General features: G+C 54.2%; 1 protein-coding gene across 3 annotated transcripts in view; it reads left to right on the top strand.

Annotated features, from left to right (window-relative positions):
* FBXO3 (F-box protein 3) overlaps positions 1–23,612 on the top strand; it is a 119,266-nt gene that overhangs the window by 89,468 nt on the left and 6,186 nt on the right. For all 3 annotated transcript variants that reach the window (XM_078863795.1, XM_078863794.1, XM_078863796.1), the window contains one exon: positions 8,839–8,954. In XM_078863795.1, the coding sequence (XP_078719921.1) occupies positions 8,839–8,954 (116 nt within the window). The remainder of the gene's footprint in view (positions 1–8,838; positions 8,955–23,612) is intronic.

A 23,612-nucleotide genomic window follows, 5' to 3' on the forward strand; every position in this document is an offset into this window, starting at 1 on the left:
GGGCATTAACGCTTTCGGCGTCGTGTGCAGGCAGGCAGGCAGGCGCGCGCTATTTATCGCACGTGTTGCACACACCCTCGACTTGCGGTACAGAGAGCGGCTCAATTAATTATCAATTAAGTGGAACTTGAATGGGAATATTTGAAAGGATACGTGCGTGTGTGCGGAGTGTCCTGGTGCTGTCGTGGTGCCGTAGCGGAAGCCGCACTGCCAGCAAGCCTTGCTGCGAGAGCCTTGGCCGCTGCCGGGTTAAGCGCCACTCGAACGAAATTGACCTCACTCCCCCAAACCGTGTAATTTCCGAGGATATCGAGTCCCCTCCATCGAGCAGATATATATATTTCACCTTTTATCTCTTCCTTATCCTTTACGTTTTAGCGATTTCTCATTATTGTTCCTTTCTCCGCTCCCTTTTGTCAATCGTGCCGTCGGCCCTCTCGCTTCCTCTCACTTTCCATCTTCGCTCTCGCGTCGCAATTTTTCTTTTTTTTTTACAGCCGCGCGCCTTCTCGTCCTCATCCCTTCCGATCTCCCATTTGCAATTCGTTTGATCGCTCGCAGCCGCGAAGAAAAATTACATCGTTGGGTTAAGCAGCGTTTAGACGTTTCCGCTCCTGCCTGCCCCGTCGGTGTACCAGCCCGTCTGGTTAAAGAACGGATCCGCTTTTCCATTTCTTACTTTTCGTGTTTTCTTCTCCTCCTCCTCCTCCTCCTGCGTGCGACAAGGGCATGCCGTCGCTCTGGTCGGCAGTCCTCAGCGCGGGTGGAGGGAGCAGAGTGAATCTCGCGGGGACAGTGACCATCGTAGCGGACTTGGAAGTGTACAAGCAGGCGACTGAGCGCCATTGAGGGAATCGGCGATTTTCCGGATCTTCGTTCGGCTGGGCCTGCATTGAACTTTTTGTCTTTGTCGAGGGGTGCCGTGGTGGCGAGGTGTTAACTCCCTCGCCTGGTATGCAGGAGGTCGTGGGTTTTATCCCGACCCTGACTGCTGCATATTTAGAGTTTGCGTGTGTCTCTCCCTGTGGTCGCGTGGATTTTTCTCCAGGTCCTACGGTTTTCACTACACATTTAGAATCAACGTGCGTTCAAAGTATTTGACCCATATAAATTTCCAAGCGGTAATCCACCTCGTTGAGTTATCATCTGAAAAGTAGCTTAATAGCTCCGTGGACCTTACCTAATAACATAAAAACGGTTTAATAGTTTCACTACAGGGAGGAAGGGAAGTGTGGATGCTCCACATAACGTAACCGAGGAAAACAAGGAAGTGACGTCGACTGAACATTCTATGATTGAGGCCGTCTGGGGACCAGCTTCACTTGCGAGTCTACGCGACAAGAGCCGCCTGCGACTCAGATCGCATCCTCGCTTTGGGTTGTCAACAGAGGCCAGCGGAGAGGCGACGGGGAGAGAGGTGCAAAATACTCAGTTGAGACCCTGTCACCCGGCCCAAATCTCTCGTGAGTACAAGGAGCTGTCCGCGCCGTGGCTGATCCACGCCCCCGTCGGTGGCCGCGCCGCCCATCTGCCCCGCGACTCTGCACGCCGGGAGCTGTCGTGCGCCTGTCGTTAACTCCGCGACGCGTCGGCCTGCGTCGTTCGCAGATGGCTGGGCGGTTCGCATCTCCGACTTTGCTAGCGCGTACGGTCGTACGAGCGAGTGGTTTCCCTGTTGCGCAAGGACATGGCGGCCCTGCAGTGTCCTGGTTGATGCCACAGCTGGCAGCAGGGCCTCCACTGAAGGGAGCAGCTCTGATGAGCCGCTCCTCCTCAGGAGGATATTTTGGTTGGCTCTCTCCCACCTTGGCCAGGTTTCCCACCAACTCTAGTTGAAGCCAATCACGCTGCTCGCTTCAACTGCCGCCGCCGGGAGACGGAATCAAACTGGTGACCTCTGGGTAACCTGGGCAGCGTGTCCCCCATCCCGAGCGATTCTCTTTGCTGCGTGTTGCCGAGAGGCAGACGAGGTTTGGAGAGGCTCGGAGAGAACGTGCGTTAAGTTCACGACGCCACGCCGAACGTTAAGAACGGTACGTTGCGGGGCCTCGGGCCGGACGCGTCACGGCCAGGAGGGTCGGTGGCCTGCGGTCGAGGATGACGGCAGAGCGGCAGCCCCCAAGAGAAGGGCGTCTGTCGCTGCCCGCCTTCACCGGCACCCTGCGAGCGTGGCGAAGTACGGCTCCACGCAGGGTGCCCCGCGTGCCCGCACGCCAACGCGCGATTGAGTTCTTAGTCGGCTAAGACGGCTCGCGGTGTTCCGGCGGCGTCGGTTCCGTAAGTCGCCCGAGCGTCGTGCAGAGGTCCGGGCTTTGCCGACGCCGACTTGACAATTGCACCCCGGCGCCGGCTCGCACCTCTCGTGGCGCAAGCCTCTTAATGTCACTCCGGTTTGAATGTCCCTCCCTCCCGCGTGGGCTATCGGGGAGAGAGATCGGGGCGCTCCGGTCGGGTGTCCACGTTGATTTTAATGCCTCTGAATGTCAGTGCCACCCATTCTTGTCGCGTGTTTTATTTTTATCCGTCGTCGTATCGAGTGGTTCATCCGCCGCTGCCGCCGATCCGCGTTCTGTTAAACGGCCACACTTGAAGCACGAGCGAGCGGAGCGACACTTCCGTCGCGCTGTTTGGGCCGCGCGGGCGACGGCGCACCTCGTCCCAGAGCCTCGCGGAAACAGCCTCACCCCCTCCCTTACCCCGCCCCCCCCCCCCCCCCCGTACGCTTAGCGGCACTTGATGTTCCAGCACGGTACGCGGTACTCACGGGGCGGGGGGGGGGGGTATTTCTGCCTCGACTTGAGAGTCGTTTTCACGGGGAAAAGAAGGGATTCATCCGAATTAAAAAAGCTAAACCGTTAATAACCTTTGAGTATCACACGGTTCAGATCATGCGAGCGAGGATGACAGCATGGGAGCTTAACGCTTCCTACGTCGTGCTGGGCTTTTTTTTTTGCTCCTCTCCCCCCTCCTTTCTCCCCTCCACCTCCACCCCCCCCCCCCTTTCTTTGCCCCGAGACCTTTTCAAAAGCTCGTTAGAAACGCAAGGCTGACGTCTCCTGTAATTCCCATCAGTGTCCTGTCTGCCTGATGGCTCCCAAGAGATTTTTTAACCCATCGCCCCCCCCCCACCCCCCGCCAACTCACGTGCCGCCCTCCGCGGCGGTCGCCGCGCGCCCCCCCCCGCGCTCGCCGAACTTTGCCGGGCGCGGGGTCCGGCGTGCCGCCACCGTGGGGAAGGGGCCGCCGGCGGCCTCCCGCCACCGCGGCGCTCCGGCCCCCGCCCCCCCCGCGACGGCGCCATCCCGGACGGCCCGGGAACGCCACGAGGCACGAACGGCGCCGTCGTCGGAAGGGTTAACCCTCCGGCGCGTCGCGAGCGCCGGATTTAAAACCGCCGCACCCCGACTACGAGGGACGGCCGCGGCGCTTCCCGCGCGCGGGTTGGCACGCGGCCCCCCGCGTCGCTCGTCGTGAAAGTCGGGCGGAGAGAGAGTGGGAGAGGGCGAGAGAGAGCGTGACACGCCGGGGGGAGGGGGGGGGGGCGGCCGCTGTCGCCAACGAAAGTGCCGCGGACGCGCGCATTGCCCCGTCGGCGTGAAAGGCTCCGTGGGGGTTAATACCCTTCCTCTTTAATCTGAAGCACAAACCGCCTGCACCGTCCTCCCTCTGCCCGCTCCGCCCGGGCCCCCCGCCCTCCCGTTCCCTTCCGACCCCCACCCCTCGTCACGTCGCTGTGTCAGCGCTGTCAGGAGCCAGGATTCTATCTTAAACCTTCCTGCCTGTTTGCCCCCCCACCCACCCGCACCAACCCCACTTAACCCAACCCCCTGCGATGCGCCCAAGACTTCTTCCCAATTTTTCCAATTCCACATCACACCACGCTATCACTCCGTGGCTCCCCCCACCAGAACGAACAAGTAAAATAAAAAGTATGAAAGAATTTAAAAAGAAATAAATCTATTCCGAGATAAGCACGCGCGGGGAGCTGTTGCAAAAACTCGTGCTGCGTGTCAGCCGGTGTCCCTTATCGCTTGCCAATCAAGGGCAAGCGGAGAGTCGGGGACCGTCAGCTGACGCCCTCCGCTCTCGCCGAACCCTTCACGCCGTCGGGACGCCGCTCGCGAGCCGCCCGCCCAGCACAGGTGGCTCGGCGCGGCGGCAGAAGGCCGAGTTCGACTCCTCTCGCGGGTTGGTTCGACCCGTGTATCGTCCCTCCGGGGGGGGTGGGGGGCTACAGGAGTGGGGGCGGGGGCGGTCAATAAAATAGGTGCCACTTCGCGGGGAAGTCGACAGCGGTCGTCCCGTGGATAGACCCAACCCCCCCAGCCCCACACCCCCACACCCTCACATCATAAAAGTGTGGAATTTTCCACCGCTGCCTCGGGGTTGTCAATCGGGGAGATGAGCACCAGGGCCTCGACGCTCATCCGGGCAGGAAATCTGTTATTGGGATGGCTCGCCATCCTTTTGGCATCACGGCCGGCCGGCTTTGGGTGGAGGTAGAGGCGAGGGTGACCCCCCCCCCCACCCCCGGCTATGGGCTGACAGGTGGTGAGGCCTGCTCGCTCCACGACTGGCTGAGCCTTTACCAGGACGCGCCGGGCGGGCCGTGTAGAAACCTACGGCCTCGCCGGGTGGGTAAGGCCCACGATTTCAGAATCGGAATCAGAATGTTCATTTATGCAGGAGGAATCCGCTGAGCTGCAAAGCTCTTTCTCACAGATGTCCAGTAGGGACGGGTCAGAACGTTGGCACGCGAGGCAGGCGGCACCCGGCCCGCGCGAGGCTCGTTCGATCGTACTGCACCCTGCACTGGGCAGTGCGACGCTCAGGAGCCCTGAGATGGTTCAGATGTCACACGCCGCTGAAGTAGGCCACGGCTGGGAATCGAAGTCGGGTTGCGGCGCTCGTAGGGCGTTGTGCTAACCGCCGATCCGTGCTCCACCCTGCGTATGCTTTATATTCACCACCGGCTATCGTAATACACTGAGGGCCACACTAAGGCTTCCGTTATGATTCTTAAGGCTCAGTATTAATGACCGTTGCTCTCGGACAGACCAAACCCTTTGAGGATTTTAATGGTTCACCGTTAATGCGTGAGGCTCAGAGCCAGACTCAGGATTGCTATGGTTCAGTGTTAATGCCTGAGACTCACAGAGATGGTTTCAAGAGCACCTGAGGCTCACTGCCCTCCAACCCACCGTAGGGGCAACGATTGGAAGCAGCAGATTTGCGGGTGGGAGTGGGAAAAACCAGTGTGGGCTTTGTGAGCATCTGTCGAGCCAGACTAACCCGTCATTAGGAGCCAGCGCCTGACAAAGTTGGGCGCCTTTGGCGATTAAACTGCAGGTACTGACGATCGCTTTTCTGCTTCACCAGAGACACACACGGAGAGAATCGGAGAGAGAATTGGAAGATGGGAAAACAACTTTTTGACCTTGGTCGAATTTGTTTTTGTTCCACTGTCACTCTTTTTTTTATAACAAAAGAAATTTCAAACTGGCTCCTGGCATTAAACAAAACACACGCGCGTACACACGCGCACGCACCCAGGGAGCCAAACTCACCAAAGTTGGTGCTGAAGATCCCCCAGGCTTGGCAGGTAGGCTTGGGGGTTAGCCGGCTGATGATCCGCTCTCACGCAACGGGGTGGCGGTGGCGATGGCGGTGGTGGAGTAAGCCGCAACAGGGATCTTCCTTTGCCACCCCACCCTGCCCCCGCCCCACCCCCCGCCCCCTCCCGGGTATAATCAGCCAGTCCATGCTCGCCAAACGAGCGTGGCCTGTCAGCTCGTGCATTTGCACCGTTCCTGTTTTTATTTTCAACAATTTGTGGCTGTGGTTCCTCTTATTATTACGACTCATTACTTGCGTTTCTATAGACAGCACATATATGATTTATGTCATGTATGTGTGTGTGTATGCACACACCAAACAAGTCGACAAAGATCCCCCGTACAGCCTCAACGCGCACTCGCGCGTGCAAGGATACCGCCGTGCCGTAGGGGTGAGCGCGCTGCGCTTGCGGGTCGAAGGGTCGCCGGGTATTCGTTCGATTGCCCGGCACGACAGTTTAAGCAGCGGTGCAAGGCTCTTAAAGGGTGCGGTGGGTTGTAAAGCGTGGGTAACTCCCACCTCTCCCAAGGCGTCTGCCCCAACGTGGAAGAGGGGAGGGCCATATAGCCTCGCGAGGTGATCGCTAGAGCTCCCTTTAGTGGAGGCTCCTTCCGTGAGTGAGCAATTGCCGGGCTGCGCCTTTACCTATAAACACATGCGCTCGTACGGAGGCAAAAAAATCACCCATACAGCCTTTAACAGACTTTTGGCGCAAGTCCTGCACCTATGAAGGCCGGCACGGCACATGAGGTGGTGGGTGGGTGGCCAGCACCACGCCCGGCCGCCTTTGTTATCTTCAGTGGCGATGTTTACACACCGCACCAGGACACTCATTGGAGGCTGAGTCGACCTAGGGGAGGCCCCATGACCAGTTCAGATAATGTTCATTGGTGTTGACCGTGAGCTGTCATCGAACTTGGATCGCAGGCTTCGTAGCGTGGCGCGCGAACCACTACACTACCGCTCCCCACGTGTACACGCACGCACGCGCACACACACACGTGTACACGCACGCGCGCACACACACACACGTGTATACGTGCGCACGCACACATGCACACACGTGTACACGCACGCGCGTGCACACACACATTTATATGCCCTGTAAAACAAGATTAGGCGATGGCTCCCGTTTGATCATTCCCTAATCCTTCAAGCTACAAAACCCCACGTTATTCCTTAGCTGTTCGCAACGAGACAGATTTTTGTCAGGAAATAATTACACACAACCTGCCTCCTTCCTTAATTAAATGTTGCCCCTGTGTTGGGGTATTATAATCGGCGGGGTTAATGGCTGCCTTTATTTTGTCAGTGAGCGGATCTCATTGTGCGCTATCTTATTAGCGGCACAGAAAGTTAATTTGCACTCGTGCCTGTTGCTGACTTGCCACTGGCATGGCAAGTCAGAGGGATTTTTTTTTTTTTCCCCGCGCGTGCGATGAAATTACCGTCGTTATAAGAGTAGAGAAGTTTGTTTTTTCTGTTGCTGCTACTTCCACCTTTTTTACTCAACCGAACCTGTGAAAAAAATATATTCCGAATATATTTTGTATTTATGTAACACAAATGATTTGGCACCGCCTCTGTATTGGCAGTGGTGCAACGACGCACGGTGAATGAGAAATAACCCTCAATACGTTCGTCAATAACACCGTGAGCTTAAAAGGAAAAATATATAATCTGCCATGTGGAAGGACCATTGCCCAGAAATATCGCCTGTTATATATTATTTTAAGCCCGCGGTGTTATTGACGAATGTGTCGAGTAGGTTTGGGATTTGTATAAGCCCGTGACAATTCTGGCTGACTCGCGATTTGATTCGTTTTCACGATTCACAATTCAATGCAAGAGTGTACGTGTGTAGCGAGTTGACGGCCTCTTGCTTGCTCGCCCAATGACCGCACAATAAGAAGAAAAAAACACGACCTTAATATTCTGTCACTTGAAGAGGTGGTCTCGGAACTACTTCTGTGGTATCCGCTTTATGTGGGCCATTGGCCAACGCGAATGGTGGGCACTCCACTGAGCGGTCCCTTAGTCACTCGACGCAACGCCGATCGCGCAACTGGCAATACTCTTGGTCGGATCTAAATGACGACAATTTTAAAGCACTGATTATTTTTCGTGATATAACACTGCGGAATCCTCCATTCTAAATATACAGGCGCAGCAGGGGTCACATTAAACCCATTACAGACAATATTTATTTTTGTGATATAATCTATTATTACGAGCGCTATTCGACGTGTTACTCCGCACCTCGCCACCGTCCACAGATCGTCAAAAACGGTCGAAACAGAACCTGCCACGACGGCTCCGTGCCTTAAATTCACTCGAAAATAATTAAGTTTATTTTCATAAAGGCATTGCCACGCCTTCTTACGCAAACCATTGTAACCCCTGAATTCAAACAAAACTAATTATTTTCATCATTAACACCGCCTTGTAACAGAACAATACAGCAAGTAATTGGATGCAGTATTGGCCACCGACTCACACTTAGAAGAGAAGAACAGTCAGGGACGGAATGAGTAATCGTTGCCAAATGAACTCGCCGACTCTACGGTTGCACGCTGCAAGGCGGCGCGTATGGACACGTTTGAGTCCTTAACTTCTGCTTATTCACCAGTCCAATTGCATGTCCTTTAAACGTTTAAAGTCATCCCCTCCCCCCCTCCCCCCAGTTTTATTACATTTTCTTTCTTGGCGTAATGACCCGAGGACGCCTAGTCCATTCAGAACTCTTTAACGGTTATCGGAGAATGACCCCGCTGCAGAGAACAGACCGCAGAAGCAGCTGTCGCCAAACTACTTCCGAGCTACGTTCAAGGGACATCCTATCCACACGGAGGGCCCCCCCCCCCCCCGGTGAAGATCTTCATTGGCATGGATGTCAACTTTAAATAAATACAAAATCACCCGCATAGGATCCAATTTGAACTGCACACCGCAGCGGTCATCGCCCCGCTACTCGCAAACTCGCGCCAACATGCAGGCCAGCTGACGAAGCCACCTTGTGCCACACAGAGGCGGCTGCTGCCAGGGGTGCTCCCTGAGACGTTTGTGACGAAGACGCAAGTCGCCGATGGTTGGGCGCGTACGCAACCAGCGCAAAGGGCGCCTCTCTCGAGAAATCCAGACTGTTAACCGAAGCAAAGCGCAAATTATCGCCGTCGACGATTTAATTTACATCGGTCATTTGCACACCGCGTCTCTCCGCAGGATTGAGATGGCCGCGGACGCCCTTCCGGAGAACGCGTGCAAGCTCATCCGCCGCTTCTGGATCATCACGGATGCCAACGGCAGCAAGGAGGAGGTGGAAGGTCCCGGTGTTGTCGGTAAGTGGATGCCTGTAGGTTGCCCCGTGTGTGTGGGGGATGGTTGAGAAACGTCTGTAGGTTAAAGTCTAAAACACAGCGTGGGGACGCTACGGGCAAGCGTGAAGTGAAGTCGCAGTCCCGTGTGAAGTGAAGTCGCAGTGCCGTGTGAAGTGAAGTCACAGGCCGCATGGGACGCTCTGCCCGTAAATTCACACCTCTGTTTTACAGGCCCAGGCCTCTGTCAGTTCGCTTGAATCAACATGCACCGTGCACCACCCACATGTAGCAGGTATCTGTGTGTCAGCCTCTCCGCTCAGTGTTTAGACCACAACGCAATGAATAATTGCTGCTCGTGTCACCAATGATGTTGCTCGTGTTTCTGTGGAAGCCTGCTTCTATCTTGCTGGGTAGCGCTGTGGTTAGAGTGCGTGGATCGCTCTCGCAAGCTTGCGAGTTAATATCCCGGTCTGGACTTGACTAAGCCCATTATCTCTACAGGACTGATAAAATAAATACCGCTTTGAGAGGAGGTCAGCAACGGTTGTCCGATGGAAAGAATCGCCGCCCCCTGCCATAGCAATGTGGCATTTCCACAACTGGTTTTGAGCCAAAGGAAACATCCTCGTATGTATGTTGATTCCAAAGAACACAGGATGAGATGTTAGTATCCTTTGTGCAAGCACTTCCAAGAGTTCATGAACAGTGAGCCTGGTGAAATTTGGGGAGCGCATCGTCAGTAGTGACCCTTTGGTTCCTAGGGTGTTTCGGCCTTTCATACTATACACCCTCCCCAAAGGCGGCCAGCGACAGGGTGATCAATCCTACGCTTGCGTCCCATTCCCAATTAGTCATAGGAGTTGCCTTGTTGTTGATAGCCAACATCCCATGGGACTATGCATGGCAAGGGCGTCCTCCTCCCTGAGTCAAGTATTGTTGACTGCATACCTCCTGGCCCTCTCACTTTGGGGCCCAGCTGGGGTCTTTCCTCTTCATCCAGAGCCACTGACTGCTGCCTTCTGCCGCCTCCGATACAGCTCTGATTGCCGAACGCTGGCTCTGGCCCTTAATTTCCAGGTCTCGAAGCAGTCTGGTTGTAGATGTTGCCACAAAACCTCTGCAGCCCACCTCCACTGGTCGGACTTCTGTGTTCCAGCCATGATGCCGTGCTTCGGCAGCTAGATCGGCATAGCGCAGATGTTTTCGCTCATAAGCCTCATCTACTGAGTCCTCCCAGGGTACTGTGAGCTCAATGATGAAAACCTTCTTGAGCGAACGGGACCAGAGCACCATGTCAGGTCTTAGGGTGGTGGTTGCGATCTCCGGAGGAAACACAAGTTGCCGGCCAATGTCAGCTAGCATTTTCCAGTCGCGGGCCAAGCGCAGCTGGTCTCGCTCTATTGGTGTAGAGCCGCTCTTTGGTGGTTTAGCCCCTTCGCGGACAAAGGTCGTCCGTAAGGGGTGTGATGTTGCTGGGGGTGGTAGGGAGTTGGTGGCAGCGTACGTAACCAACCATGCCGAGGAATTTATAATTTGTGGAATATTCAGGAAACGGGCCATGCCTGCCTTCAGCAGCAGCATCTGCTTAACAGGATTCGGCCTGCTGATGCGACTCAGGGAAGTGGAATCCAGTTCAGAGTGTTCCTACTCACTCAACGCCTGTGATGAGACGAACCATTGCTCGCTCACCGAAACGTAACCTTTTCATTTCCGCGGAGTCAGATTCAGTTTAATTTATTAACGTACAGCCATTTGCCTTACCCCATCGAACCTGCCAGATAATTCCTGCCCTGACGTTTAGTGACATCACCGCATGTACACGTTGCTCAATGTGACGTTTCAGTGGTAGTCAGGCTGCGATCGTTTTAGCTTTGCGAGGCTTCGACGTTTGCACCGAATCGTACAACGCAGCAGGGCGGCAGTCGGGAGAAACTGCCTCTGGCTGCCTGCGTGACTGCCTGCCTCCCTGCCTTGTTGTTGAGCGTTAGGTTCCTCCACCCGGATACCGTCCGTGAATAGGGTGTGAATAGGGTGTGAATATGTGGCACTCCGCCAAGAGATCGAGGATGTTTTGACGAGCCGCGTCGGCCTGGTGGTGGGGGCGTTGGCGGGGGGGGTTTGAGACGCAGGGGAAATTTCAGTGAAAGAATCGCCGCCGTTTGAACGTAACTTTGCCGCGCGGGGTGGAGTGAGGGTTAGGTGCCTTCCCTACCGCGAGCGCCCGATAGCCGGAGTCCTTCATCTGTCAACTCGTGCAGGTGGGCGCCGGTGCTGAGCTTGACCCTCCATCACCCTTGCTTCCCCCAATGCCCTCAGTTTGACTTGCGCGCTCGATAACGTTGCCGGCGTTTTCGCGCCGCCCGTTTTCCACTTCTCGGGTTTGCGCTGCACTCTGCCGTCAGTCGTCGGAGCGGTGTGACGGTGGTGATGCTGACGTGAATGTGTGTGTGTGTGCGAGTGAGTGGTGTGCGCGTGTTTTGTGGGGATCCGTTGTGTAGTGGTTAGCGCACTGCGCTACGGTTGTGCAAGTGTAAGAGTGTGTGAATGTGTGTGTGTGAGTGCGTGTGTATGTGTATGGGGAGCGGTAGTGTAGTGTTTAGCGCGCTGCACTACGAACCTGGCGACCCGGGTTCGATTCCCGCTCACGGCTAACACCAGTGACGATTATCTGAACCGGTCCTGGGCCTCCCCTAGGTCGACTCAGCCTTAAATGAGTGCCTGGTGCGGTGTGTAAACATCGCCACTGGGGAGACAAAGGCGGTCGGGCGTGGTGCTGGCCACCCACCCCCTCGCTCGTGTACCGTTCCGGCCTTCATAGGTGCTCGCTAACAGCACTTGCCCCTACAGTCTGTTAAGGCTATACGGGGGATCTTTGTCTTTATCTTTGTGTATGTGTGTGGCCGTTCACTCTGGCAATCAGCTGTTCAACCTGGTATGGTATCAACCCTCGTTCTAAATGCCCTACGTGCGACGCATGCTCGCACACACGCGTGCGCGATAAATATATCTCTGTAGAAATCGGACGTAATGAAGAGCTGCAGTGCGTTTCTAACCGGGACTTAATGAGCGAGTGGGTAAGGAACTAATGGGTTTTCATTTGGAAATTGGCAGAAAATTGTGAGCCGGAGCAAGGAGCCGATTGTTTTTTTTTCCCCTCTATCCCTTGCACGGCCGCGTTGAGCGGAGAGAGGTAGAGCGGAGAGAGATCGTTTTAAAATCAGATTGCTTTGGGAAGAGAGAAAAAAATGCGGCTATTGACTGCCAACAACTCAACACTTGGATTGGAATTTCATTTAAACATTAGTGTTAATAATCCCCATATATATATGTAACTCAAACACTTACGGAGACATAAATAATAATTTCTCGTGCGCAAATGCAATAAGGAAAGAGCAGCGGCGCGCGAAGATCGCTTTATTTAGTGTAAATATTGATTTATTTAGGAGTATTTAGATCGCTTGAGTTCGTATCGACGGTTGTCGTTGTTAGTGAGTGTGGTTAGCGAGCACCTATTGACGGCGGCCCAGCCTCCAATGGAGTGTCGAGGCCAGAGCCACTCCGTCCACCGCTTTAGTCCCCTGCGGTTGATGTTCACTGCACACCGCACCAGGTGCTCGTTCGAGGCTGAGTCGACCTAGGGGAGGCCCCGGACCGGTTTCAAAAACCGGGCGGGTGGTTGCGTCAACCACTTCCCTACCGCCTCCCTCTCTTGCGCGCACATATATTGACAAAGATCCCCCGTATAGCCTCAACAGACTGTTGGGGCAAGTGCTGTCAGCGAGCACCTACGAAGGCCGCCACCGCACACGTGAGTTTACCACACCCGACCGCCTTTGTCTCTCCAGTTCTGACGTTTTGCGAACCGCACCGGGTGCTCATTTGAGGCTGAGTCGACCTAGAGAATTTCCAGGAATTGTTCAGATAACCGTCACTGGTGTATCGCCGTGAATGGGAATCGGCCTCGGGGTCGGCGGATTCTTAGCACAGAGCACTAACCACTGCGCCACACTCGCACACATTCCCACACACATTCCCACACACATTCCCACACACATTCCCACACGCGTGTGTGTATATAGCTGTACACCTACACATGCAGAAGGGTTGGAGACACGAATGTTCAATGTAATAATGTCAGGGCCACTGCAGACATACGGCCCGTAAAGGAGAAGCTAATGGACATTTATGAATTCGACTACCAGGTGGTGGCAGGGTTATGGGGGGGGGAGAATGAATTGACTCCAAGAACGCGGTGTCTAATTGCGTAAGGGAACCATCGCATCAATCCATAGCACCGCCCTCCACCACTGCAGCCCCCTGCCCAGACAACAAGCAGGTGGTGGTGCTGATGGTGAGACCGATGGTAGTGATGATGATGGTGATGGTAGTAGTGGTGGTAGTGGTGGTGGTAGTGGTGGCAGTGGTGGTGGTAGTGGCGGTGATAGTTTTGGTTGTGGCGGCGGTGGCGGTGGCGGTGCTTCTCGTGGACCCACGGCGCGAGGAGCGAGGGCTCTGTGTGCGCGTGCCGACGGGTGGAGAGGCAATTCCGCTGGGCGGCCGCAGTTTAATTTGTTCCTCATTAAGAGGGTGGACTCGGAAGAAGCCGGGCGGCAGCTCTGACGTGCGTGACAGTCGAACGAAACGAGCCCCCTCCCCTCCCTCCCCTCGAGCTCCTGATTCCCCCCCCAGCCCACCTCCCTTTGCCGTAGTTTCGTTCCCTTTCTTTTTTTTATACCGGAGCCTGTCACCAGGGACAAATTATGTGGTTCCCGGACCGCGCGGCCGCATTAATGAATTTCATGTGTGCGAATGAAAATTAGGCAGTGCCTACGGTGGTAATAAAATGGCTCCTACCGTCGCCCCGGCAATTCATCTAAATATAAACTCACCTGCCACCATTCTTCTCTCCTCCCTCTCTCCCCCTGCATTATTTATATATTTACGTATTCACTGGTGGCGGAGGGAGAGGGGTTGGATGCGCGTAACAAAACGTGGCCCCCTTGTTTAAAAAAATTTAATTTTAAAAAAGCAACGATATCGCCGCCTTGTCCGCTGCTGTTTACGTTCGTCACGGCCGCGTCAACAGACCCCTCAAAAAGCCGTTTGTTCAGCTTGCCTGCTAAGTGCTGCTGTGTGGGGGGGGGGGGGACATGCAGGTCCGCGTGCGTTTGCCTGCGTCCGTGCGTGTTTGTCCACGACAGCCAGGATGACGACGAGGTGGCGTACGAGGTGTGCGAGCGTGTGTGATGCGTGTGTGATGCGTGTGTGATGCGTGTGTGATGCGTGGGTCAGCGCACACACCAACGGCGGTTGGCGCTACGACCCCGGCGATCCGAGTTCGATTCCCGCTCACAGACAACACCAGTGACGATTATCTGAATCGGTCCTTGGCCGCCCCCCTAGGTCGACTCAGACTCAAACCCCTTGGGAAAACAAAAGCGGCAGGCGTCGGTGCTGGCTACGCCACCCCCTCGCGTGCCGTGCCGGCCATGATAGTGCCTCTCCCCAACAGCCTGTTGGAGGCTATTGGTCGGGGGGGTTGGGTGGCGCAGGGGGGAAGCGGTCTTTGCTTTTGGTGTCTTCCGTCTGGTGTGGCGCGTGCCGCGTTAGTGTGTGCCGCCTCGCTCGCTGCGTGGTTTGTGCCGGGGTGGTGTGTGCGGCACGGACAGGCGCAAGGAGGGCGAGGGGGGGGGGCATGTGCGTTGTGCTTGCGCCGTGCCAGCTCCTTCAAACGCAGCGCGTGGAGGACGGCACGACGTGGCGCCCGGCGCGGCGAGGACAGAAGGGCCGTAGCCGCAGGACACTGGCCCGAGCAATCGTCGGTGGCTCCGGTTGAAAGAGGGCCGGCAGGCTGGGGGGCGTTGGTTGGTGAGGGGGGGGGGGTGAAGGGGCCCCCCGCCGAGCTGCCAAAGAACAGCGCTGACAGCTACGCCCCGTTGTGCCGCGGCGCTTTCGGAACGCTCCGGACACCGAACATCGGGGCTCCGCCGGAGACCCGATTGAAATGCCGAGCGCTGCGGCGGCGCCGCCGGTAATCCGTTGGCGTAATTGCGGGTGATAAGGAACGCAAAACTCTTACCTGTCGTCTCGTGTTGAATCGAAACACTGCAGGGAGAATTGTCGTTGGAACGGATGTAATTTCAGCCGAGGGCATTCGTGCCCCTCCTTGTGCAGCCTCGCTCCGCATTCCCGCACCTCTCGCGAGCGCATTTGCTCGCGGTTTTCTTTCTATTTTTTTCTCATTCCCATCCCCCCGCCCGCCGATCAACGTTTATAATCTTTTATCCCGTCGTACGGCGCGTGCAGCTCGGGGACGGGGGAGCGCGTTAATCACAACGATGATGACAAATATAAGTGTGGGGGTGGGGGGGGTGGGGAGGCTGGAGGTGGGGGGAGGGATGGGGTCATACTCATAGCCGGTTGCTCACAAGCGAGCCACCGTTGGCGCTCACCTTTTTAAATTTCTCACTGTAGTCACGTCGTTGCCGCTGTTGTAGTTTGTTTCGCAAGCGGTGGAAATAAACCGTTGAGCGATACCCGGTGCGCGATGTGCCGTCAGGCTCCCCCCCCACCCCCCACCCCCACCGTGACCTCGTACGAGAGAGCCGCTCAATCCAGATCACCGTCCGCTATCACAACGAGCGGCGCCGTGAATAATTACCGCCGCGCTCGCGAGCTCCGCTTTAGCGATAGCCGAGAGCGATGGCGACGACCACCCGGCGCGATTGCGACGCCACGAGGTCGTCACGCGGGAGAGGGAGAGAGAAAGCGAGTGAGTGAGCGAGTGAGCGAGTGAGCGAGTGAGCGAGCGAGCGAGCGAGCGAGCGAGCAAGCGTGGATGATTTTGCACGCCAGGTCCGCATCCGGCGTCCGCGCTCGCTCGCGGGGCGTGCGCGTCGCGGAGCCAGCGCGCGGAGTGCGGATCGACGCTCGCGACGAGACCTCCCGACGGTCAGACGCGACGCACGGCCTGAGAATATTTTACCGTCCCCGTCATTAACGGACACTCGTTGCCCCTCCAAGAGGAAAAGTTTACGGTAATTAGCGGGCAAACAGTTTCGACGGTGGCGCTGCTGCCGAGAAGAAAGACAGAAAAGTGTGGTGGCATCGGGACTGACATTTGAATTTTAAATAGTTGACATTTAGATTGCTAATAAAAACGAACAAATGCATACATGGCTAACAAACCTACATCAACGATACAATAAACCTTGCTCTTTTGTTTCTGCTCGACGAACACCCTTTGCTCAAAACATATCGCATATTTTTCAGCCTCCGGGACAGTGTTAATTTTTAATGACATGGGGCAAAGCTTTCTCATCCAGACTCGGGAATCAGACTTTATTATTACAGCTGCTAAGGAGGCCCCAACTGAACCAAGCAGCTCTTTTGGAAGCACGACCACAGCCCAAGACCGTTGTCCAGTGGCAGAAGTTTGAAGACGCATAGCGTTTTACAGAGATCCAGAGTTACATAGAGACCCATAGAGTTACAGACAGACTTATAGAATTACAGAGACCCATAGAGTTACATAGAGATGCATAGCGTTGCAAGGATATCTATAGAGTTACAAAGAGGTCCATAGATTTACAGAGAGACCCATAGAGTTACAGACAGACTTATAGATCAGAGCCCACGGACATCGCATGGTGGAGGGGGAACGTGCAAACTCCCAAAAAACTAAACATTTTTACACGTTTCAGAATCGTCGCGATTCGATTCGGTGATAAGCAGAGGAGATCTGGAGCCTCGTCCTGAACAGGAGAGGAAGTTTGGCAGTCCTATTATTATTTTTATTATTAAATTTTTATTATTTATTTTTACCTACGTGACTTTCCGAAAAAAAACCTAAGAGTATAGTCCTAAGCCCTTGTGCCGTAGGCCCAAAAATGGCTTATCAGTACCACACAGGGTGGCAGATGCTAATGATTATTTTTTGGAGCATTTCATCTCCAGATAGCAAATAAGTATGATAGTAAGGTCACCTTGATAGCTTTTTCGAGACAGAAAAAGGTCATTAAATAAGAGTATTCGTATTACTTCCATCCTCTAAAAAGTTGTTTAAATTAATAGCTACCACGGTGACCTTGCTATCGTACATTATATTTTACAAGAATGTTTGACAGATAATATAATTTGGGACAAAAATACATAATGGGATAATGAAACATCGACGGAATGTGGAAAAACATTGGAAGCATGCGTATATGAAGCGGACCGTACATACGCCAAGCTTTTTGCCCACGGTGGGCGGACGGTACCACCACCACGGTGGGCGGACACTGCCCGCGGTGGGTGAACGCTGGTAAAATTCCCCGCGGCAGGCCCGGGTGGTACCGATCGGGCCCGCCCTGCCTCATTTACCGAGTTGTGTGCGGGGTCGTCGAGACACGCAGCGCCGCGCGTTGTCGCCGCATGTCCGCCGCCGTGGCCTCTCACTGCTGCCGCTCCCACCGTCCGGAGCACCGTGTTTCTCGCCGGCTCGTGCCGCGGTGATGTCGTTAAACCGATGGGCTCGCTGAAGCCGGCTGTAAATTTCAAGTCACATTTTTGGTTCCTTGTGGCCCGGTTATGGTTGAATATTATTTGGACGTGTTTATGCTTTTCTTTTTTTAAAGGCCAGAAATATTATTTCACATCGTAATAAAAATACCCATGTATTTTTGTGGCCCCCCGCTACCTTGAATGCGTTGTTCCAGTTGTGATGAAATTATAAAATCCAGCCGTGTGGTGTTTTGTTACATCTTCTGCCCACAGAGACAGACATTTACGATAACGGGGAAGGTTAGCGCGATTCATTACAGCCGACGGCGGCCTCCGCGTTAATTGGTGTGGGTGCTTCTTAACCTCTTGTAATAATAATAACCGGCGTCACATTATTTTTGCCGTCCGGCATTCCCAGCCGCGTAAATAAACGCAGCGAGCCGGTTAATCACCGTTTGATTACGGAGTAAACCAGGAGCGATTTAAAAATACAAAGTTAAAATACGATACCCACACGGCATTATTTTCGCACGGCGATGTTAATTTACAGAGCGCTGACTCGGTCGTAATTGTTTCTCGCTAAAACCTCTCCGCGACCGGCGTCCGTGAATATAAAAAAAAAAATCAGGGGGACTGCCGATCGCGGTCCTTGGGAGAATGATCTTGTCTTAAACGCAGCTCCTAATTTGATTTATGTAATTGTCCAAAAGAGTTTTAATACACGGAGCAATTAAGGGAATAAAATAGCGTAATTTCCTTCGGCTTAAATAGTGAGCGATCGGCACGGGGGTCAGCGAGAGTAGCGCTCTCATGGAATAACTGCACCCCGCTACCTCCCAGGCGCACGCCCGCAAATTAATCCACTCATCCACCCACACAGGCACGCACACACATAATGATCCAGTCGTGACCCCCGGCGCAAAATGTATTTATTTTTTTATATACCCCCCCCTCCTCCGTTGCAGTCTTCCTTCCGAGAAGCCGTAACAATCGCAACCGATCGCTCGGAGATTTTTTTTTTACGTTGCTATTCTCTATTGTTTCTTCAAGGAGATGACGGCAAGAAGCCGCCACCAGAGTATATTTTTTACGAGGTGGTGGTGGCGATGATGATGATGGGAATAAGCTGTGGAATTTTTTTAACCATTTCGCTAACGGCTGAGCTTTCGGCTTCGTTTTTTTAGCCGGCGTTTTACCTGCTGATGGTTCCGGACAATCGAAGAGCGGGTCGCGCGGGGTTAAAATAAATTGCGTAATTTCATCCCCGGGGAGTGGGGGTGGGGGCGATGGCTCTGGAGCATGTCACGTTGCAAATTGTGCTCAATACGGACGGAATAAATATACAATAATAATACCAGCGTGCCATCGCATCGGCACGCTTCTTCCCTTGGGGGGGGTCTCTCGGGCTCGCGTCTTTGCCCGTCACAAGCTGAAGTTTCACATCCCGTCACGAGCTGAAGTTATAAAGGACCAAAAACATTCCCGCCCCCTGTTCCACGTGGGGATTTGCCCGTTGAGTGGGTTAACGCGGAACACGCTGGGTCCTTACGTCGGCATGCAGCGTGCACGCTCTCGACCCCGCGTAGTTTAAAGGGGAAAGGAAGGGGAGAGACGTGGAGGGGACCGGCGTGACAAGACGAAATAACAAAATCCCGGGCACGCCGCAGCAGCAGCAGCAGCAGCGGCAGCAGCGGCAGCAACAACATCGTGAAGGTGCCGGTTGTGCGAACAGCGCCGAGCACCGTGAGGGGCACGTTGGAACGAGATGTCAATTCACAGCTGGTGCGCCCTGGCAGTGTTGCTTTATTTATTTTTATTTGTAAGAATTTTTTTTTATATTCGAAATAAAATAACAAACATATGCACTGACATTGAGAAGTTGGGTGAGCGCTGCCTCATTCTCTCTCACCCTCTCTCTCTCGCTCTCCCCATCTCTCTCTTCCTCTCCCCCTCTCTCTGTCGCTCTCCCGCCCTCTCTCTCTCTCTGTCGCTCTCCCCCTCTCTCTGTCGCTCTCCCGCCCTCTCTCTCACCCTCTCTCTCACCCTCTCTCTCTCTCGCTCTCCTGCTCTCTCTGTCACTCTGCCGCCCTCTCTCTCCCCATCTCTCTCTTCCGCTCCCGCTCTCTCTGTCGCTTTGCCACCCTCTCTCTCACTCTGTCTCTCTCGCACTCCCCATCTCTCTCTTCCTCTCCCGCTCTCTCTGTCGCTCTGCCACCCTCTCTCTCACCCTCTCTCTCTCTTGCACTCCCCATCTCTCTCTTCCTCTCCCACTCTCACTGTCGCTCTCCCACTCTCTCTTTCGCTCTCTCTCTGTCGCTCTCCCGCTCTCTCTCTCGCTCTCCCGCCCTCTCTCTCGCTCTCCCGCCCTCTCTCTCGCTCTCCCCCACTCTCTCACGCGTGCACGCCTCTGTCTGTCTTTCTTTGTCTCTCTCGCTTTGTGCAAAGACTTGCGATCCCGAGGCCATGTAATGAAAATTATTAGTTTCACACAGACACTCGTTTCATTTGATGTTGAGCAGATGCTTCTCTCCGCGCGTTTCCCCGTGCTCTTTCTTTCATGGGGGCCTTTGTTTGGTGGTAGGGCACGGGGTCCTCTCTGCACACCACCCCGGTGCAAGATCAACAAGGGGGGGACATGAAACACTGTGGAAAACAATGCCCTCCAACGCATGAAATTTTAAAGTGCTTTTTTTGATAACCCAATATATTCTTTTTTTTTATTACTATTGTGATCATCGTCGTCATTGCAACCTGATGCACCGCCGCTGCCTCCCCCCCCCCCACTTTTACGAGCCGCGTGGGGGGAGCCAGGGATTCAGGGCGATGTGCCGTGAAGTAAACAAGAAAAATCTCCTTTTGTGTGTTCATTTCAGAGCGAAGCCCCCGAAGCTACGCTTGTGTTCACGCGGGCGTTGGCACGCCCGCCGACGTGACGCTGTCAGGAAGCCGTGTGGGTTTTTGCCACCCGTCCTGGCCCCTTTGAGCTCTCGGTTTCACTTTGTCGCGCTTTGTTCCTTTCATTCGTCGTCTTTCACGGCGATCGGTTGCAGCTCGCCTACATCTTGGGACCAGCCTTTTTTTTCTTTATATCTTTCTCACTTTATTTTATTATCATGCTCTACTTGCAAATCTGTGCGACTGATTGGGGAGAAAGAAAAATAATTAACTCGGATGGGAGTCCAGGGCAAATATGGTCCTAGCAAGAAAAGTCGAAGCAATGAACTCGCTCTCCATGGGTATCATATTTTAGCTTGGTATTTTGAAATCGCTCCTGGTTTACTCCGTAATCAACTGGTGATTAACCGGCTCGCTGCGTTTATTTACGCGGCGGGCAGTGCAGGGGGCGACCGTCTGTGGTCGAGGCAGACGAATTCACAACGAGTGGCGGATGGCACACGTCAAGATCAACGAGGGGACGACGCCACGCGCCGCCGTTGGGCTGCGAAAGTCACGCGAGTCGCGTCAGCGCCTGATGATCCGTGCGTCACCACGATGCGCGGATCATCTTCAACGACGCCACTGCCGCGTCGGGTCTTACCGCCGCTGCTCTCCCGCCGTGGTTTCGGTTCGTTCCGCAGTGCCGTCGATCCGACGTTTGGCTGCCACGTGCCTCCGGTTAACACAGTTGGCTACGTGCGGTGCAAAATAAGTTTGAACGTACGTACGTACGTACTTGCGTACACGCGCTGGCAGCTGCCGAGTCGACCTTCCCAACCCGTGGAGCTAGACGAAGGGCTTGCGCGCGGCGCGACCGGAGAGCACATTGGAGAGTCGTCAAGCAACATGGCACGGAGGAAAGTAAAAATATCGCATGACTTGCAATACGTTTACAAAGAGCGAGGCTTGGGCAGGACACATCCCATGGCGAGAAGGGGGAATGGACGATGGTCAGGAATAATAGCGGAGTGGCGGCATAGCTATGGAACGCATGCGAGACAGGAACGTCCGTCGGGGAGATGGAGCGATGATATCAGCGTGAATGCTGGAGGCAGATTGATCGGTGCATCACAGGATTTTTAGGCGTGGTGTGAGGAGGGAGGCCTTCATCCAGCAGTGGACCGATGGTGGCTGATGATGATGTATTGCAGCAGCCTCAACTGGCCGTAGGAGCCACGTGAACCCATTTAGCGACTGCGCGTGCGAACGTTCTTACGCTTGCTGCTCGATGCGTGTATTACGAGCATAAGATTCGATATTGATCGTTGAATCTACGCATCGACCCACCCACTATTATCCAGCAAACCGCATTCTGACCTGAACCTCTACATTTTGCTCACACCTGAAAACTCGCGTGCCAAATCCGCACAACGTAAGTAACAAAAAGCCATAGCGGCCACGTCATTAATTGGATCATTCTCTCCTATGATTCCCGTAAATAAGTAAAATAATACCGTTCGGCTGAAACGAATGTTTACCACTCGCCCGGGCCGCGGCCCAATTCCTTGTACGTGCACGTTACAAAGCGGAGCTCTAAATTAATTGAACATCGCCGCTCGGCCTTCCCACCGGGCGCTTTCTGCAGCTTGGTTTTTTGTTGTGTTTCACGCACCAGCGGCGAAGAGGGAGAAACAGTCGCCGGCAAAAAGTGCGGCGGTGCTCAGGACGCTGCGTGAGACCCACGTGCCGATCACCGCCGCGCCGAGCGTCGTCGCTCGAGTCGCAGAACAAAAGTCGGAACGCAGAAAAAAAAAACGACTCGTTGTCAGCCGGCGCACGACGGATTCAGTCGAGACATAAAGCGAACTGCAGATCGATTGATTCAAATAATGAATTACTCTCGTTGTTACCGTGGACCCGGCTTCTCTATGTATCATTGCCTCCGCTGCACCAGACCAATGAGTAGTCCCCCTTGCCAAATCCTACGTCAACTGGTATTGGTAGTAGTAAGGCCAGTATTGTTTACATCTTTCATATTAAAACAATCGTAAATAAATGAACGTACTTTTTTAATGAAAAATGTGACGGGATTATTTTCCCCATTGGACCACGATCACCACGCCGTCCAGTGCAGCCAGATCCCAGCCAACAGGCCCAGTTCCAACGTCACTTAAACTATTAAGCTATTTTTTATTTTGCCAGATTAGGCCCACTGAGCTATATAGCTTTAGAACCGACCTGGCCACAAATGATAGTGCAACAAAGTGGCTTATCAATGTGGACATTTATAGCAGCCAAATACTCTCAACACGTGACGTTCATTCTAAATGCGGAGGAGAAAACCAGAGGACCCAGCGAAATATCCACGCGACCACGGGGAGAGAGACACGCAAACTCCACCAACACAAGCTGATGGTAGCTGTGGCCGGGAATCGAACTCGGCGCCTGCATAGAGGCCAGCTGATGTTGCACCAGCTGATGTTGCACCAGCTGATGTTGCATCAGCTGATGTTGCACCAGCTGATGTTGCACCAGCTGATGTTGCACCAGCTGATGTTGCACCAGCTGATGTTGCACCAGCTGATGTTGCACCAGCTGATGTTGCATCAGCTGATGTTGCACCAGCTGATGTTGCACCAGCTGATGTTGCACCAGCTGATGTTGCACCAGCTGATATTGCACCAGCTGATGTTGCACCAGCTGATGTTGCATCAGCTGATGTTGCACCAGCTGATGTTGCACCAGCTGATGTTGCACCAGCTGATGTTGCATCAGCTGATGTTGCACCAGCTGATGTTGCACCAGCTGATGTTGCACCAGCTGATATTGCACCAGCTGATGTTGCACCAGCTGATGTTGCACCAGCTGATGTTGCACCAGCTGATGTTGCACCAGCTGATGTTGCACCAGCTGATATTGCACCAGCTGATGTTGCACCAGCTGATGTTGCATCAGCTGATGTTGCACCAGCTGATGTTGCACCAGCTGATGTTGCACCAGCTGATGTTGCATCAGCTGATGTTGCACCAGCTGATGTTGCACCAGCTGATGTTGCACCAGCTGATGTTGCACCAGCTGATGTTGCACCAGCTGATGTTGCATCAGCTGATGTTGCACCAGCTGATGTTGCACCAGCTGATGTTGCATCACTGATGTTGCACCAGCTGATGTTGCACCACTGATGTTGCACCACTGATGTTGCACCAGCTGATGTTGCATCAGCTGATGTTGCACCACTGATGTTGCACCAGCTGATGTTACACCAGCTGATGTTGCACCAGCTGATATTGCACCAGCTGATGTTGCACCAGCTGATGT

The sequence above is a fragment of the Lampetra fluviatilis genome, chromosome 16, assembly GCF_964198595.1.
Source record: "Lampetra fluviatilis chromosome 16, kcLamFluv1.1, whole genome shotgun sequence".
In the NCBI taxonomy this organism is placed as follows: Eukaryota; Metazoa; Chordata; class Hyperoartia; order Petromyzontiformes; family Petromyzontidae; genus Lampetra; species Lampetra fluviatilis.